The 19,230-nt window shown below is 34.7% G+C and overlaps 2 protein-coding genes and 1 long non-coding RNA gene across 6 annotated transcripts; 1 reads left to right on the forward strand and 2 right to left on the reverse strand.

The window, feature by feature from the left end:
* Window positions 1–870: 870 nt before the first annotated feature.
* Window positions 871–12,561, forward strand: LOC111390671 (glycosyltransferase family 64 protein C4-like). Of its 3 annotated transcripts, none has more exons than XM_023015735.1 (5): window positions 871–1,380; window positions 2,520–2,916; window positions 5,022–5,185; window positions 5,297–5,367; window positions 12,063–12,561. In XM_023015735.1, exons 1-5 carry the CDS (start codon window positions 1,193–1,195, stop codon window positions 12,221–12,223), a joined length of 981 nt encoding a protein of 326 aa, XP_022871503.1. In that variant the 5' UTR covers window positions 871–1,192; the 3' UTR covers window positions 12,224–12,561. The 3 variants fall into 3 exon arrangements, with proteins under 3 accessions (XP_022871503.1, XP_022871505.1, XP_022871504.1); XM_023015737.1 differs by lacking the exons at window positions 5,022–5,185; window positions 5,297–5,367; window positions 12,063–12,561 and adding exons at window positions 3,499–3,662; window positions 3,774–3,844; window positions 3,997–4,313; XM_023015736.1 differs by lacking the exons at window positions 5,022–5,185; window positions 5,297–5,367; window positions 12,063–12,561 and adding exons at window positions 3,499–3,662; window positions 3,774–4,313.
* On the reverse strand, window positions 5,585–12,056 carry LOC111390673. The gene is made up of 2 exons (XR_002701967.1): window positions 10,976–12,056; window positions 5,585–6,377 (listed from the first exon to the last, which is right to left on the reverse strand). It is a non-coding gene; the product is annotated as an uncharacterized LOC111390673 (long non-coding RNA).
* Window positions 12,562–12,898: 337 nt separating the features above from the next.
* LOC111390670 lies at window positions 12,899–15,691 on the reverse strand. Of its 2 annotated transcripts, XM_023015734.1 has the most exons (3): window positions 15,557–15,691; window positions 13,918–15,447; window positions 12,899–13,457 (listed from the first exon to the last, which is right to left on the reverse strand). In XM_023015734.1, exons 2-3 carry the CDS (start codon window positions 15,207–15,209, stop codon window positions 13,199–13,201), a joined length of 1,551 nt encoding a protein of 516 aa, XP_022871502.1. In that variant the 5' UTR covers window positions 15,210–15,447; window positions 15,557–15,691; the 3' UTR covers window positions 12,899–13,198. The 2 variants fall into 2 exon arrangements, with proteins under 2 accessions (XP_022871502.1, XP_022871501.1); XM_023015733.1 differs by having other exon boundaries at window positions 13,918–15,691.
* Window positions 15,692–19,230: the final 3,539 nt, after the last annotated feature.

Genomic DNA, 19,230 nt, shown 5'->3' on the forward strand with positions numbered 1-19,230 from the left:
TTTTTTTACAATAATTATTATAATTTGTTTCCATTGCCCAAAAAACGAAAAAAATAAAAAAATCGCTATAATAACCGGGATTTTCCTCAATTCCATGGAAAATGTCTAGGTGGCACCCAAAGTTGGAAAAGATTTTCCATGAAAAATAAATCCTATCATACACTACAAAAGTTGGAAAATGAACTTGATTTTCCAAGTTCCATGAAAAACCTTTGGCTATCAAACATAGCCTAAATTCTTTAATAACAAATGTACCTAAAATTATCACGAACTTCGACTTCACTTTCTCTATAAATCCTATAAATTGTTGCATGGTTCGAGTGTGATTTAATCTTTAGTCCCTGTTTGACCCCCATTACCTGAAAATGAAAATGAGAGGAATAGTATTTTTTAGAAAAATGAGTGGTTGAAAAAGAAGGAAAAGTTTTCGATTTACGTGTAATATTATTTTATGGAAGATTGTGTGGTTGAAAATAAGAGAGAGAAAAATGAAATGTAATGTAATTGAATTTAATGGGGATCAAACATGGGCTTAATGATAAGTAATCAGTTTTAAATAAACGAATGAATTTTGTTGCTTTGCCTGAAATTTTTTGTCAAAATTATTGACATTTTCTCACATGCGTGTGGATTCCTCGTAAATAAAAAAAGTCCAAAAACATTAAAGCGATCCCCATCATTGTAACGGTCAATCACACTCTCGATCGACCATTTTTGGTTCTGTAACAGGATTGTCAACAAATATACTTAACAGCATATTTCACGGACTAGTCATCTATCAATCAATACAAATGAAAGCTTAGTAAAGATATTTTAGCAACTGCATTATTGAGACCACTACTTAATAATGACCTTTTTTTTTTTTTTTTTGAAAAAAAATGATTATTTCCATTTCCAGTATCTAACATAATTCGAACAGATTCTGTCATGAAATAATTGCCCGAAAATCATATACTAGTCAATGTATGTATTCTCCGTTGATTCGACGGTACCGATATCACGATGACGTTAAATCACAGCCGTCAATCACTTCTCACTCTACTTTTCGATATTCTCCTTCACTCTCCCCGTCCTGAGTTAATCTAACCGGCAAATCGTCGTTTATGGAACCTCGGACTGAGTCGACTAGGATCGTCACGCGACTCTTACTCAGCCATATTACGTATAGATACCAGTAGCTCAAAGGATACCGATGAGGGCGAGTCTTTTCAGCCGTCGGACGATAAGGCAGGGTGCGATATCGTCTGTTGGATCTGTGAAGATCAAGTTATTGCTCGCCTTTGTTATTTTATTCACTCTAATTGCGCTCGTCGGTCGTACGCCATCGTTTAAGGGATGGAGACACCAAGATGCTTCTCTCCATCGATCCTCTCGTCCCAGGTCGGTATCAATAGGAATATAATATATTCAATCGCGTTAATTATGTTATTTACGGAAGCGTTTTTGTTTTATTAAGTTCGTTAAGTAGCTTGCATTTATGGTAATTAATTATTAAATAAGTTATTTAATTTTTGGGTAACATTTTTTGTCCGGACATAGTTAATAATTATCCTTACATAATTAATGCTTAATATTTTTCAGGATAGTTATACTCCTATTTTTAATTGCGTAATTTAAATTGTAGCGTTAATTAGATTTTAGTTTTCTAAGTTTTTTTTTTTTTATTATTTTTTGATTGCTCTTAATATCACCAGAAAAGTGGAAGTGTAACAACATACCAGAAATTTGCAGTTGGGGTGGTGAATTGATACTAAAAATGTGAACATGGTCATTATTTTTGATAACGATTCTGAGCTTGTCTTCTGTCTAATATTTACCCATTCTTTGCTTCTCAAAGTAGTGTTATTCGATTTCCTTTTAGCAATTTTAATATGATTCCCGATTTTTACAGCTTTCGAATTAGCACAAAGGCAATAACTAACGATTGCCCCCCTGCAAAAGTTGGCAATGTTTATTGGTAATAAGTATAACGGAAGCCTTGATAGTATAACTGAGACGAATTTTAGGATAGTTGACCAATTAGCAGACCCTTTTATTACAGAATATTTCTTTTTATGTTTTTGTTCTTTATTTAGGATATCTTTCCTGGCTGAATGTTGGTCATGCAGAGGTGTTTCATTACAAATCTATCTTGTTAGTTTTATGCCCCAAGCAATGAGGTGTTTCATTTTTGAGTTCAACATCATGAGATGGATTCTTTAGTTCATTGAAATTTTAACTTTGTCAAGCATTTAGATGTGCTTGCATGTATTGATTGCAATGTCTTTTCTCGTTGCAAATGCAACAGGCGCTCCTCCCATTTGGGTAAAAGGTAATGATTTATGGCCTCGGCCTTCTTTTCAATTTTACTTTTTTAAGTTTTCCTATAATGCTATTCTACTTCTATAAATGGACATTTATTGACTAATAGTAGTTCTCCTATTAAAATTGTTTAGAATTTTTGGAAAAGAAGGAAAAATAAATAAATAAATAAATATTAAATTAATTGGAATCTTGCCCTAATTTCATGTGTTGTACAGGAAAAAGTATGCCTTGTTGATTAATACATGGAAACGAAATGATCTTCTGAAGCAGTCCATATCCCATTATGCATCATGTCCAGGGCTTGGTTCTATACATATTGTTTGGAGTGAGCCTGACCCTCCTTCAGATTCTCTTATTAAATTCCTTAACCATGTTATACAGTCAGATTTTAAAGATGGTCGAGAAATTGAATTGAAATTTGATATCAATAAGGAAGACAGTTTGAACAACAGATTTAAAGAAATCAAGGATTTCAAGACGGATGCAGTCTTTTCAATTGATGATGATATTATATTTCCTTGCACTACAGTAGAATTTGCTTTTAATGTCTGGCATACTGCACAAGACACAATGGTTGGATTTGTACCACGACTCCATTGGGATGATAGATCGGTATGTGCTATGAGCCATTCAAGTATTTTGAGTAATTTATTCAATATAAATGTTGTGCCAATTAAATCAAAAAATTATGTCATTCGTTGATATTAATGTAGATGACTATTTGTTCCATATTTCCCATTATAAACTTAAGTAAACATTATTTATGTTCATAATAAAACTTTAGTGCATTTGTTTTATTTTTCATATTATAATCGTGTTAATGATTCAGGTCGATGTCCATTTAATATCAAATTGGGCTCTCAATGGCCCACGTGTCGAATATGAACCTTTATCGTATGTTGTTTTACCTTTTCTTATTTTGTGCCATCATTTGTTCTTGAATTCTAATGCAATAAGTTCTTAGATTATAGAACTTTCATCATTTTATGGTTGTGACTTTTGAGTGAGATCTAATATGTGATTACTGCATATTATTAGTGCTCGAGTGCTGGTGTGGAGACGATTCTTATAGCTCTCTTACTAGAATACTGCTTGACTTGATTATCTGTTTCAATGGGCACTTTTGCAAGAATATTCACATTGTAGAATTAAATTTTCCAACTTTAAATTTTTACCTAGAAATTCTTGTCGCAGAAAGGCAATCGGGGTAACTACGTGTACCGGGGATGGTGGTCTGTTTGGTGGACGGGTACATACAGTATGGTTCTCTCTAAAGCTGCCTTCTTTCACAAAAAGTACCTGAATTTGTACACATATAGCATGCCATCGTCTATAAGAGAATATGTAACGAAGAACAGGTTCTTGTCATACTATCAATTCTTTTATTAGCTTTTTATTCGTTTATTAGTTTCCACTTTCTCACTTCCTATTAATTCAAAACTGATACCTTATTTTGACTAAATTACTAGGAATTGTGAAGATATTGCAATGTCTTTTCTCGTTGCAAATGCAACAGGCGCTCCTCCCATTTGGGTAAAAGGTAATGATTTATGGCCTCGGCCTTCTTTTCAATTTTACTTTTTTAAGTTTTCCTATAATGCTATTCTACTTCTATAAATGGACATTTATTGTTCTTTCCTCAGTTAACTAAGTTTGGATTCATGCTTATGTTCTTGTTTTATATCCTTCAAGAGAAGTGCAGTGGGTACGTGGAGGGAGAAAACACTTTTTTTTTTTTTTTTAAAACAGAAATTGCATGATTCAAGTTTCTGGAAGTAGCAGCATAACATATATCTCTGGGACAAAAACAGTTATTGTAGATAAGTGAACAAAAAGAAGAGTAAGATGAAGTAATAGGAATCTGTTTGTGAAAGGTTTGGACTTGCGGTGGTGTGGCTGGAAGATAGATCTCTTTCTTTGAACTTTACTCGTACATGTGGATTTAGATTTTTGAATAAGTTGAGCTTGTGTTATTGCCAATTGGCTATAAGATGATTTCTTTAATGAGATTTTATCATCGAATCCATTTCTCTTGAGAAAAAAAATGCACATGGAGGCTCTTCAAAGCATTGTCTGATGAATGAAAAGCTCAAACATCTCTTGAGGTCTCACAAAATCGAAGCTACTCCTTACGTTTGATTCAAAAGCAATTACCCTTGATACTGGCCAAAAATAATTAGTAGATGCACCTCGTATCTCAATTTGTTAATAATGTAAACCTCATTACTATTACTAATTTTCCTTTCAGCACATTTGAAAACAAAAACAAAAGACATTACTTTTATATATAGTATAAGAATCAAAATCCAACTTTTATGTCTATGTAATTATACAATAAATTAAACAAATAAAAAGCTTCCTTGCAACTCTTTCTTTTTCTGCCTGTTGAATATTGAGAAGTGTTTCACTTCTTGTTTTCAATTTGTCATTCAAGTTCTAAATTAGCCAGTGTTCAGATTCTAACTAGCCCAGTACACTGGTCGTTGTAAGAAAAAATGCCAAAATATGGTTAATGCATACTGTTGTTCTGATTGTGATTTTAGTATGCAGCGGAAATAAGGATAGATTCTATCACCGTGGAGACGATTCTTATAGCTCTCTTACTAGAATACTGCTTGACTTGATTATCTGTTTCAATGGGCACTTTTGCAAGAATGTTCACATTGTAGAATTAAATTTTCCAACTTTAAATTTTTACCTAGAAATTCTTGTCGCAGAAAGGCAATCGGGGTAACTATATGTACCGGGGATGGTGGTCTGTTTGGTGGACGGGTACATACAGTATGGTTCTCTCTAAAGCTGCCTTCTTTCACAAAAAGTACCTGAATTTGTACACATATAGCATGCCATCGTCTATAAGAGAATATGTAACGAAGAACAGGTTCTTGTCATACTATCAATTCTTTTATTAGCTTTTTATTCGTTTATTAGTTTCCACTTTCTCACTTCCTATTAATTCAAAACTGATACCTTATTTTGACTAAATTACTAGGAATTGTGAAGATATTGCAATGTCTTTTCTCGTTGCAAATGCAACAGGCGCTCCTCCCATTTGGGTAAAAGGTAATGATTTATGGCCTCGGCCTTCTTTTCAATTTTACTTTTTTAAGTTTTCCTATAATGCTATTCTACTTCTATAAATGGACATTTATTGTTCTTTCCTCAGTTAACTAAGTTTGGATTCATGCTTATGTTCTTGTTTTATATCCTTCAAGAGAAGTGCAGTGGGTACGTGGAGGGAGAAAACACTTTTTTTTTTTTTGGGGGGGGGAAAAAACCCTTTTTTTTTTTTTTTTAAAACAGAAATTGCATGATTCAAGTTTCTGGAAGTAGCAGCATAACATATATCTCTGGGACAAAAACAGTTATTGTAGATAAGTGAACAAAAAGAAGAGTAAGATGAAGTAATAGGAATCTGTTTGTGAAAGGTTTGGACTTGCGGTGGTGTGGCTGGAAGATAGATCTCTTTCTTTGAACTTTACTCGTACATGTGGATTTAGATTTTTGAATAAGTTGAGCTTGTGTTATTGCCAATTGGCTATAAGATGATTTCTTTAATGAGATTTTATTATCGAATCCATTTCTCTTGAGAAAAAAAATGCACATGGAGGCTCTTCAAAGCATTGTCTGATGAATGAAAAGCTCAAACATCTCTTGAGGTCTCACAAAATCGAAGCTACTCCTTACGTTTGATTCAAAAGCAATTACCCTTGATACTGGCCAAAAATAATTAGTAGATGCACCTCGTATCTCAATTTGTTAATAATGTAAACCTCATTACTATTACTAATTTTCCTTTCAGCACATTTGAAAACAAAAACAAAAGACATTACTTTTATATATAGTATAAGAATCAAAATCCAACTTTTATGTCTATGTAATTATACAATAAATTAAACAAATAAAAAGCTTCCTTGCAACTCTTTCTTTTTCTGCCTGTTGAATATTGAGAAGTGTTTCACTTCTTGCTTTCAATTTGTCATTCAAGTTCTAAATTAGCCAGTGTTCAGATTCTAACTAGCCCAGTACACTGGTCGTTGTAAGAAAAAATGCCAAAATATGGTTAATGCATACTGTTGTTCTGATTGTGATTTTAGTATGCAGCGGAAATAAGGATAGATTCTATCAAGACCGGATCAGTTCAGTAATAAGAACATAACAAAGGATATTTTAAGAGAAACTTTTTTTTATATATGACTTATATGATTTGAGTACATGACAAACCTATTTATAGGATAGCATAAGACTACTAAGAGTCACACAATTAAGAAGAATAATAATGACTAATAATGATGATGAATGCATCCATTAATAATGACTAATAATGATGGTGAATGCATCCATCTCTTTATCTTCCTCTCCAACACTCTTCATATTTCATCATGTGGAGAAAACCAAAAGTCTTCAATAATCAACATTCTCCTCCTTGAAGCTTTTGGGTAAAACTCCAATCTTCAATCTTAAGTCTTCAAACCTGGATTTGGGCAATGCGTTAGTGAACATATCTGCAATTTGAGATTCACCTGGACAATATTGGAGATGAACTTCTCCTTCTTTCTCAGCTTGTGTGATAGCATGGAACTTCACTTTAATATGCTTTGTTCTTCCATGATCAACTGCATTCTTTGCAACAGCAATGGCTGATTGATTATCCACCATGATAGTTGTAGGATCATCTTGACTTTTCGCAAGATCATTAAGAATTTTCCTCAACCAAACGGCATGATTTACAACTGATGATGCTGCTATATATTCAGCTTCTGCTGTGGATTGTGCCACTACTTCTTGCTTCTTTGAATTCCAACAGAATGCTCCCGAACCAAGTGTAAATAGATAATCACTCGTGCTCTTCATATCATCCACGGAACCTGCCCAATCACTATCTGAATATCCAATCAAATTTGAGCCAACTCCTCCAGCAAAATAGATGCCATGATTTATTGTTCCTTTGATATACCTAAGGACCCTTTTGGCAACTCCAAAATGTGTTTGTGATGGCTTACTCATGAATCTAGAAAGTAAGCTTGCCGCAAACATCAAATCTGGTCTTGTTGCTGTCAAGTACAGTAAACTTCCAACAAGACTCCTATATTCCTTCTCATTGATTGGCTGGTCTCCATCTTCTTTGGATAATTTTGTGTTCAACGCAACTGGTGTATCAACTGGTTTACACTGCTGCATCTTGAACCTCTTCAAGATATCACTTGCATATTTCTTTTGTGAAATGAAAATACCATTTTCTGTTTGCTCAACCTCAATGCCCAAAAAATACTTCATCTCTCCAAGATTTGTCATCTCAAATTCTTCCTTCAATTTATCAGCAAACAAATCAATTTGCTTTTTACTGTTTCCTGTAATGAGTAAATCATCCACATACATGGACAGAATCAAGATATCAGAATTTTCATCACTCTTCACATAAAGAGTATGTTCATTTTCACTCCTCCTGAATCCTTTAGCGCATAGATAACCATCTATTTTGCTGTACCAAGCTCTTGGCGCCTGTTTCAAACCATGCAAGGCCTTTTTCAGCTTGCATACATGATCAGGATAGATTCTAGACTGGAAACCTTCAGGTTGTTCAACAAAAACATCCTCCTCCAGTTCACCATTGAGAAATGCGGATTTTATATCCAACTGATGTATCTTCCACTTCTTTTGTGCTGCTAGTGCAATCAATAATCTGATGGTGTCAAACCTTGCAACCGGTGCAAAGGTCTCAAAATAATCAACACCACTTTCTTGTGCAAATCCTCTAGCAACTAACCTTGCTTGTATTTGTTCACTGTGCCATTTGGATTCATTTTTGCCTTATAAATCCACTTCACTCCAATCACTTTTCTTTCATCAGGACGAGGTACCAATTCCCAAGTCTAATTTTTATGAATCATCTCCATTTCAGTTTCCATTGCATCAACCCATTCAGAATGTTGTTGTGCCTCTTCATAACTGCTGGGTTCAACCACTGCCATATTACACCTCTGATAAATCTCATTCAAAGATCTGGTTCCTCTAGGAGCCGAACTAGATCTTGAAGATTCAGAATTTTCTCCACTTAGAACTTTCATCAAATTTTACATCACGGGATATCACAACTTTTTATAGATTTTATAGCCCTTTGTCTGTGAACTATAGCCAATAAAGATCCCCTTCACAGCCTTTTGCTCCAACTTGCTTCTTTTCTGATCTGGGACATGAACATAGCACAAAGACCCAAAAACTTTCAGATGCTTGGCTGTAGGTTTCATTCAACACCATGCCTCAATAGGTGTCATATTTTTCACAGCTTTTGTAGACAACCTATTTTGCAAATAAACGGAAGTATAAACTGCTTCTGCCCAAAACGAATTTGGAAGTCCCTTCTCAGCTAGCATACATCTGGCCATCTCCATGACAGATCTATTTTTCCTTTCTGCCACTCCATTTTGTTGCGGAGTGTAGGGAATGGTAAGCTGCCGATGAACTCCATAATCCTCACAGAATTGATTGAAGTTGGTAGATGTATACTCCTTGCCATTATCCGATCTCAAGGTCTGAATTTTACATCCAGATTGTGCCTCTACCATATTCTTGAATTTTTTGAACACATTGAGCACATCTGACTTGTTTCTCATGAAGTACACCCAACTCATTCTTGTAAAGTCATCAATGAATAGCACAAAATGCAAATTATGACTCAAGGATGGAGTTTTCATGGGACCACAAATATCAGTATGCACAAGTTGCAATTTTCCTGATGCCCTCCATGCACCATCATTAGAAAATGACTCTCTATGCATTTTCCCCAAACTACAGCTCTCACATACTCCTCCAGATTCATGAATTTTAGGCAAATCTCTCACCATGCCATGAGAATGCACATATGACAAAGACTTGTAATTATAATGACCATATCTTCTATGCCACAAATCAAATTCATCCACATCAACTCTAGACATATTTGCAAGTAAGCTATGCCATTGAATGCTAAAACTTCTATTATGCATAGGCAAACTAGCAATTTCAACATCATGAGGATCATAGAGTTTGCATTTCATATCTCGAAAATGCACAGCATATTTCTTTTCAAGCATTTGACCCACACTTAGTAAATTTGAATTCAAACCAGGCACTAAAAGTACTTCATCAATATATCTTGTACTTTTCTTTGTTTGAATAGCAATAGTACCCTTACCTTTGGCTGGTAGGACTCCTCCGCTTCCAATTTTCACCGTGGCCTTCACATTTGTGTCTAAATTTCGAAAAATCTGCTCCATATTGGTCATATGATTGGTGCAACCACTGTCTACAAACCATGTTTCCTTGCTACTCAATTCAGCTCCATGAACAGCTACAAACAAATGGTTTTCACCATTCCTTTCATGTGCAAATGCTGCTTGCTGATTTTGATTTCTTTGTTGATATTGTGGCTGATTTAGATTCTGCTTTTTGGCTCTACAAAACTTTTCAACATGGCCCACTTGCTTGCAAAATTTGCATTGCTTTGTCTTCCAACACTTCTTCTCAAGATGGTTGGTTTTTCCACAATGAATACAAGGAGAAAATGAGTCTCCTTTGCCTTTCTTCTTCCCTTCTTGGTGTTGTTTTCCTCCACCTTCACTTGAACTTTGCGGTTTAAACTTTGCCGCAAGAGCTCCTTCAATAGTTATCTCAGATCTTGATGTTAACCTTTGCTCATAGGCTAACAAAGCACCTGTAAGTTCAGTTAAAGAAAGACTTGACAGATCCTTTGTATGCTCTATAGCCGTGGTAACAGCATCAAACTTTTCGGGTAAGGTAATCAACATTTTTTGCACCACTCTTTTATCTGGTACGTCCTCTCCATTCAATTTAAGCTGATTCACCACATTAGCCACTCTAGAAGAGTAGTCCTTTACGGATTCAGCATCCTTCATCCTTAGATTTTCAAACTCTCTGCTCAAAGTTTGCAATCTTACTGCTCTCACTTGCTCAGACCCTTTGTACTCTTCTTGTAATTTATCCTAAGCCTCTTTTGCTGTTGTAACAGCCACAATCTTGGAAAAAATTGTCTCAGTGACAGAAGAGTGCAAGAAGGTAAGAGCCTTCATATTTTTTATTCTACGATCCTTCTCTTGCCTCATTTGATTCACAGTAGGGTCTGCATAGAACTCCTGTGGAATATAACCTTCTTCAACAATCTCCCATAGATCATGTGCCATCAAGAAAGCCCTCATTCTGACAGACCAATACTCATAGTTTTCGCCTCCAAACATCATAGGGATAGGCATTGAAGTTAGAGTAGAATTTGCCATTTTTCCTCTTTCTCACAGGCCTTTAAGATCAGGAGTGCTCTGATACCAAATGTTGTTCTGATTGTGATTTTAGTATGCAGCGAAAATAAGGATAGATTCTATCAAGACCGGATCAGTTCAGTAATAAGAACAGAATAAAGGATATTTTAAGAGAAACTTTTTTTTATATATGAGTTATATGATTTGAGTACATGACAAACCTATTTATAGGATAGCATAAGACTACTAAGAGTCACACAATTAAGAAGAATAATAATGACTAATAATGATGATGAATGCATCCATTAATGATGACTAATAATGATGGTGAATGCATCCATCTCTTCATCTTCCTCTCCAACACTCTTCATATTTTATCATGTGGAGAAAACCAAAAGTCGTCAATAATCAACACATACCTTCTGGTGGCCATTTTTGGGTTTCTATTAATAAAATTAGACTCCATTGGTAATCTAACTATTATTTACTAGTGTAGGAGGACTTTTGCTTTCTTCAGATGTTAGGGGGTACACTATTTTCCCAAAACCTAAAGAATTCAATTTCCCACTATATGAAGAGCGAAAATGACCATAACATATGAAGAGTGAAAATGATCTTAGGTGTGTTATAGGAATGCTCGAGATTATTGAGCGTAAAGGGAAGCACAAAATGCTGAAGCTCCTGATCTGTGGCTTTAGGATAATTTCAGTCTTATGAAATGGCTGTTCAACCGTATGTTTCTTAAATTGTCTTTTTATGTTCATTAATGTTGCCTTCAAATAACTTTTCTCGTTTTTGCTCCTAAAGTAATAGGTGATTCCTGCTTCTGCATGTGGTCTGTTAAATCAGATTAGTTCGTCAATGTTGAAGGATTCTTGAGAAGCCTAGTTTTAAGGCACCTCGATCCTCAAATTTGTGCCAATAAATCTCAGTATAGTTTTAATAATAAAATGAAGAAATAGTGAGGGCTCATCAATTTTATTATTTTTCTGGAGTCTGCTGTAATGCATTCACTCTAGCTCCTGTCCCATGTGGTCAAAAATTGTTTCACCTTTGCTCCATTAGGATAAATTATAGATATCTAGAAGAGATCTTTAGAAAACCTTTTACGCGATTAACAAGTTGCTTGCCAACCTTATAATATAGAGTAAGTCGATTATCAACCTTTTATTATACTTGGAAATCAATCATTAAAGACACAAACAATCAAAACTCTGTTAAATCCTAATGTGATCCTCGCATGTCCAACTTTATGAAGCTAAGGTTTTGTTTCTCAACTTAGACTTATGTCCAAATTTTGAAATGAGGCATGTTTGCATGGGGATTATGTGACGATTTAACAAAGATTTTGATGGTCTTTGGCTCGTTGGGGATTGATTCTGCAAATATAGTGCAAGGTTGAGGACCAACTTCCTATGTTAACATGGGTTGTGGACCATATCTAGACATTCCTGCAGTGAGTTGCGCTTACTCAACTTAACGGGCCTAACGGATGTGGTAATGTAGGTAAAATATTTGAGATTGGTTCAACTGGAATTAGTAGCTTGGGAGGTCACGCTGAAAAGAGGAGCCACTGTGTTAATAAGTTTGCGGCTGAGTATGGGCGAATGCCTCTGGTATCAACTTCTGTCAAAGCAATGGATAGCCGCAATAGCTGGTTTTGGTGATAGTGTAGTTTCTGAACCTTTTCATTTCACTAGTTTCCACTCATTTAGTTTAGTTTGCTTGTTTCCATTCTTATCAAGTTTGAGGTTTTTGTAACATTAAATCGTTCAGTAAGAAACAGAATTGTTAACAAGTTCATTTAGGTTTATGTCACGCGTCTCATTATTAACAGATAGTATCAATTTTGTACGTCTATTCTTTGATATCCATGGGTAGGGAACCTCTTGATGTCAGCATGGATATGGAGGTTCTCATGTGCTTGATGTAATGATTTTACTTGCTGTGTTAATTTTACATAACAGAAATGAAACATTTTGATGTTAACCGAAAAATTCTGATCTGGTTCGGTTCTGAATTCTAGCTACAGTACCAAATTTTACATATGCATTACATTTTAGCTACACAAAACATTCAGTTTTACTAAATTCAGGCAATAGGAATTCTGCTTCAGCCCTTGCTATGTAAATTTCATTCGTTATAATTATACTTGCACTGAATTGAGTAGTTACGCTTTAGTTTAGTTTCAATCAAGGTAACTTTATCTAATTCAATAGGTGACACGATAGTCAATAATGACTTATCACCACTTGTGGCCTTTAGTTACTAGTGTGTAATAAGTGCAATTTCAGTGAAATAAATTCAGCTAATCATTTATTAATTGTGATGGAGTTACCAGATTGAAACCAAGTCAAATTGTAGTTAATTTAACAAAATTAAAGTACAATTACCTGATGAGCGCTAGAGTGCAAGTATTGTTACCATTAATGAAATTTACTCTGCTATATTTCTACATCAGAGTTACCAATAAATCTCCCTCCATCTTTAAACCCATGACAACTCAATATTGTTATTCATCCTTCTTACATGTATAAATCCAGTTTTTCTCAACCTGGCCTGTTTAGGTAAGAAGTTCCACTAATCTCCCGAGAGTTGGGTACTGGACTCTTGTTCCATGACCGTACTAGTTTACAGTTTCTCTAGAAGTTCGAGGTTGAGCTGCTTGGGTTGGAATTGTCGAGGGGAAAACATGTCTCATCCCCTTCAACGTTCCATAAGAAATTGGCGTATTTAGAAGCACAGTGAGAATTGTCAGGTTCGACCGCCAGGGCTTGTAAATATCTTTCTTCTGCTGCCCGAAAGTCCTGCCTAACTTTCCATAGAAAGGTAGCATATTGGCTCAAGGATTCGGCATCTGGTGGGTGCACTTGTGTTGCCTGCTTGAAGCACTGCTCTGCCCTGTTAATGTCAACAATAAAGTATATAGAAGTCGAGATAAACATATTACAATTGCATAGATTCCTTAGCTACTAAGATCAAGTTGCAATAAACAGGAATTCCCTAACCCTCCATCATAAATAGTCTTGAACCATTTGGTTGATTTTCATACATAAGCTCATGTACATTGCCAATTTAACTGTCACATTTAAAGTCTGGTTTGTTCCCATCTGATGTTAACCTTAATTGATAAGCCAATGAAAACAAAATCAAGAACCCTTGTAAAATGATCTTCAGAATTGATCTCCTGCCCACAGTGAATATGAGATATCTTGCCCACCATCAATGTGACAACATGTGGTGTCACCTCATCGATGGTACACATGTTCCACATCGGATGGTGGACAACATGACTCCTGTCCTTTGAGATCAATTCTACCATGATATTATAAGAAACAGCATGAAGATTCGAGAAAATTACCGATCATAATCGTGGGTCACGAGATCCAGAAACTGTGCATAATTGCAGAGTAAAAGTGGATTATTAGGCTCCTGAGACAAGGCAATCTGGTATAGAAGGTCAGTCCTAAGATAGTCGTCGTAGTCATCCGATTCTAGCTCAACCGATACCGGGGAAACAAACTGTTGCATCATCTCACGATCAAGAATCACATTTCTCAAACCTGCTTGAATCTTTGTTGCTTCTTCCACCACTGAGTTCCACAAATTCAACTCTTCCACACTTGTCAAAACTTGATCACCTACCTGCAAATGTTCTTCGTGAAGAACCTCTAGATGTCGACTTGTCTTTGATGGATTGCTCTTTTGCTCATTCTCGCCTATGCTCCCTGGAACTCCACAGTCTGAAACCATAGTTGAGTCTAGAGATGGTGATCCTAGTAAGGAGACTTCTCCAATAAAAACGTTGTGGCATGCAGAATGTACACTGAAATTTGCTACAAGGATCATCACATATATCATCATAGCCGGAGTTCTTGAAAACACTTGCTGAAAAAGCCAAACAAATGACGAATGCAATTCCTTCTGTACTTTAGCTTTAATAATCTCTAGCTCTTCACGGCACGATGCTTCTCTCATCTGTAATGCATAGCTTTGAAGCTCGATGACAATGAATACCATTGAAGCAAAAGCCTTTTTCACCGAGCAACAGACTGAATCTTCAGAATGCGTAAAGGCCTTTTCCAATTGTAGTTTCTTTTTTACCATCCTTAGAGAAAGAGGAAGATCAAAGCTCCTAGCCTTTTGTTCAAGAGTCGCCCACATAACAGCCTTCCGTTCTGGCCAATCCGGGGCCTCGGGTCTAATCCTGAGCCTCTTCAGTTCCAGGAAATCAAATTCTGATTGCAAGAATAAATTTTTAGTCATTGCATATTTACTGGTAGAAGGACCACTTTCAGATATTTCACAATGCTTCTCTCCTTCATTCTCTTCCCCTTCCAATAGGTGAAATCTTTCTGTCAATCCTTCTACATGATTGGATGGCTCCTCATGAAAAATATAACCCAAGTTTGAACAACAGGATAGTTTAAGAGTACGCCCTCGGGAAAGAGTCTTGTTGAAAGTTTGAGACTGTCGCATGTTTTCAGATGAAAACGGATTAGAAATGACAACTAAACAGACTTTTTGGTCCCTTATGCGATTTCTTGTCGAAGAAGACGATGTATAAAGGGTCAATGATAGTGAAAAACCAGATGCTTGAGGGACAACATGGAGTGGACATTCTACAGTGGATGGAACCATATCAAACCTCATAGTTTCCTAATTGCAGAAATGGTGAAAGGAGGAAATAACAAAAAGGATTAGCAAAGGCTGAGAAAAAACAGTGGTTTAATTTCTACACATAGAAAAAAGGAGAAAGCAATTATCAAATGAAGTAACAGAATGCTCGTGTAGAAAGGATTAATCAAAGAAAATTTAGCCATTCTATGAATCTTGAAAGGGAAAGAGCAAACTCTAGATCTTTTTTTGGTGGCTTTAGATTCAATCAAACCTGTGATATACAGATGAAAAAAGCAAGATTTTAAACATCATTATAGTTGACTAACTTGGCACAGAAAATCTCCACAAATCTGTAAAGAAAGATCAAATAGTTGACTAACTTGGCAAAGAAAAACATGTATAATTAGCAAGCTAATTTAAGGTCAATTGTGTCGATGGCTATTGGCTTCAGTCACTCTCAGACACACCGATTTTCCAAGTTCCAACTCATGCAAAAAACTCCACGCAATTGTAGAGGACTTTCCAAACTGCAATACTTTAATTAGGCAATATTGATATATAAGAAATTTGCTTTGTCTATCCAATTAGGATCATAGTCCAGCCAATTGTCTTTAAGCTTGACTTACAACTTGATGATTATCCATTCCCAAGTCAAGCCACCGTTAGTGTGTCTACACACATATGCATATATATATATATATATATATATATATATATAGAGAGAGAGAGAGAGAGAGAGAGAGAGAGAGAGAGAGAGAGAGAGAGGCGGAGGTGGGGGAGGGATTTGGTAAAAGAGGGTTTTGACACTAACCAGAGTTTGTACAGCTCCCTAAAGTTGCCATGTAAATGTTGTAACATAAAATACAAAGTTTTAACATTTCAATAATAAAATCATTTGATTTTCTGTTTTGATTTAATTTTAATTTTTAACACAAATTGAAAACATCATATTTCATAGTGTAACTTATATTTTAATTGAAATAATTCTCATTATTGTGGAGGTTAAGCTTTACATACAGAAAGGGGGGAGATTTATAGTTTGTATATAACTAGAAGGAACAAGTTAAAGAATTATTCTCCCATATATACATTTTTGTGCTATATTCTAGTGTAACTTATATTTTAATTGAAATAATTCTCATTATTGTGGAGGTTAAGCTTTACATACGGAAAGGGGGGAGATTTATAGTTTGTATATAACTAGAAAACACAAGTTAAAGAATTATTCTCCCATATACATTTTTGTGCTATATTCCAATGTTATTAAAATTTGCCCGACCTGGCCAATTCAACTGGTAAAACTGGGAACAGGGCCCAAAGCCAAGCCAATTATATGTTATAAACTGGATATATCACAAACTGTTAAAAAATCACTAAATCGCCTGATTGAACTGCTAACCAGTGAACCCGTAACGATTATAACTGATTTTCGAGTTTGTTAATTTAAAAATTTCAAACTTACTTATTGGACCCTACAACAAAGTGAAAAGCCCCTAGGAGAATTGGGAATTTTTCTGATAGGAGATCAGAGTGTTTTTCCTTGGAGATGGAAAATTCGCCCACTGGTTTTATCAACTTGCAAATTCTCATTAAACAACAACTGTTGGCTGTTTTAATTTTTTATAAAAGCACCTTCCCTCAGTTTATATTCAAACTTCCGATGTGGGATATATGTTATGCCCCAAAAAAAAAAAAAAATAACAATAAGAAAAAAAAATTTCCAAATGCCTATTGGCTTTTGAATTTTGAATTTGATTTTGGGCCAAACAAATATAGAAATTTTCACTTCAATTTTTTTTTTTTACTTATCCAATTTTCGAATTCAACTTAAAATTAAAAGTTCGCTTCATTAAAAATTAGCACAATAATTTTAGATATTATTTTCTATAAGCTCAAACGATTTCAATTTTAACGAAGCAAATTATTTCAATATATTGAGTGTTAGTTCTTGAAGTGTTGATACTAATTGTATAGTAATAAATCTAATTAAAAAATTGATTTGTGTTTAATTTGAATTATAGTATGAAAATTAAAAAATATATTGTAGTTATAATATTTCTTTTTTTTGTGTATATTTATTTATTACATCCGATTCGACTCCCGATTGAATCTTTTGACCTTTGACCCATAACCTATTTCGGGTCAATGTATGGGTCGATTTTCAAAACATGACTATATTCTTATATTTTGGCAATTCAATAGAGGCTCGTTCTTTTTCTTGTGATTGTACCCATAGAACGAAAATAGATTATAAATTACGTGATTTTTATCTTGAAGTTGTATGGTGTTGAAAGTACCTGCATGAAAGGGGAGACAACAAGATTTTAGATCAACGTTTTTTGACGTGACTCCTTAAATCTTGTTTTCTAAATCTCTTTCTCATATTTATATTATTTTGAGTTATATGTTTACACCCATTTTTTCCAGCAGTAAGTACATAAAGCCCTATGAATGTTTTCTTTGACCAAAGAGTATCTTGGAGGGAGAGGGAGAACAAAGAATGGGGGAGAGATGATGATATCTTTGAGTAGCAGAAACACGTGCTACACTTATTTTGGACAACAAAATTATTTGTACGTTCATAAATAGACTCCTTTGGTCGGTTTAAAAATACAAGTCGTGTATTTACCAGTTGAGAATAGGTCTAAATAGATGGGACCATTTTTTTTCATTCAATTAAATTGTGATGTTCTTGTGAAAGAAAAGCGGTGAAATGTATTTAATGCATTTGAATTTCATCACTTATCTGCCGGTTTAGTATGTATAAAGTGTGTGTTTGGGTTTCATTATAATGCGAGAAGTAATGAGTCTCGTAAAATGTATGGATTATAAATAGTAGTTGTTTTCAACGTATAATAATTTACTAGAACAAGAGAGTTGCAATATATAATTACTTCACCGCAGAGAGTTGCAATATATAATTACTTCAACCAAGAGAGTTGCAATATATATATATATATATATATATATATATATGGGCTTTTGAGATGGTGAATGGTGGATTTGAAGGCATCGGATAAGTGCATTTTACACATTTATCTAGCCTCTTAAATATATATATACTTCGGATGCGCACTAGGTAAACTCTCGAGCTGATGTAATAATATGTAAACCACGCCAGTCAGATAAATTGTACTAGACAAATCATGTGTGACAGGCTCAACCAAGAAAGTGTTCGTAGGAGGAATCGAACTCGTAACCAAATGTCTCCACGCTCACCTACTCCACCAACTCGACCACCCCATGAGGGGCCTCTTAAATATATTATTATTTGATTACTTGGGTGAATTTCTACTTATAATTAGTGTGCACATTATTTTTGTAGGAAAAATCCTCAATTTGAAGATCATTGATGCGCGCGCAGAGAGAGAGAGAGAGAGAGAGAGAGAGGATGTTTTGAGTATAAATGACAAAAAGAGGCCAAACAAGGAATTTGCTTGAAGTTTGGTATGAAGATCTCCAAAAAAGAAAGATAATTAAACTTGCAAAAAAGTGATTTTAATTCGGAGTTGTAAATAAATTGGCCCTTGCACCTGGGTGCCACCCGTCGTGGCTTCTTAATTCGTCATGAAAACTTATTTTTTAGGTATTTCAACATTCCAAGTAAGTTTTTGTTGCTGGGATTACGATAAAATCTTGTCAGGTCTTTATTTAATTGATTGCTCATTTTTAGTTTAAATTCTGTTTTGATTCTTGATACCTATCAAAACGCATTTGTGATTGAGTTTAACACATGATTACAAACAATGGTAGGTATCCTATAGGAGAGAGTTACTTCTACGTTTAGTGAAATCTTAATCGATATTATATTATTATTAGATTTGTACTACATTTTTATCTATTTGCCTTCTTCAAAAAGATTAGTTGGATCATACATAAAATTGATTATTTAAATTAACATATAAGAAAATCTATAGTCAACAAATTAAGAATGAATTATAAACGAATAATTGATTATTATAATAGTTAACCATGTTGAATTTGAGATTCTAGAGACTTTCATGATATGATTAAATTTTAAATTTTTTATTTCCAATTTTTTGTTATAGTATAG

Source organism: Olea europaea, unplaced genomic scaffold, assembly GCF_002742605.1.
Source record: "Olea europaea var. sylvestris unplaced genomic scaffold, O_europaea_v1 scaffold703, whole genome shotgun sequence".
NCBI classification, from domain to species: domain Eukaryota; kingdom Viridiplantae; phylum Streptophyta; class Magnoliopsida; order Lamiales; family Oleaceae; genus Olea; species Olea europaea.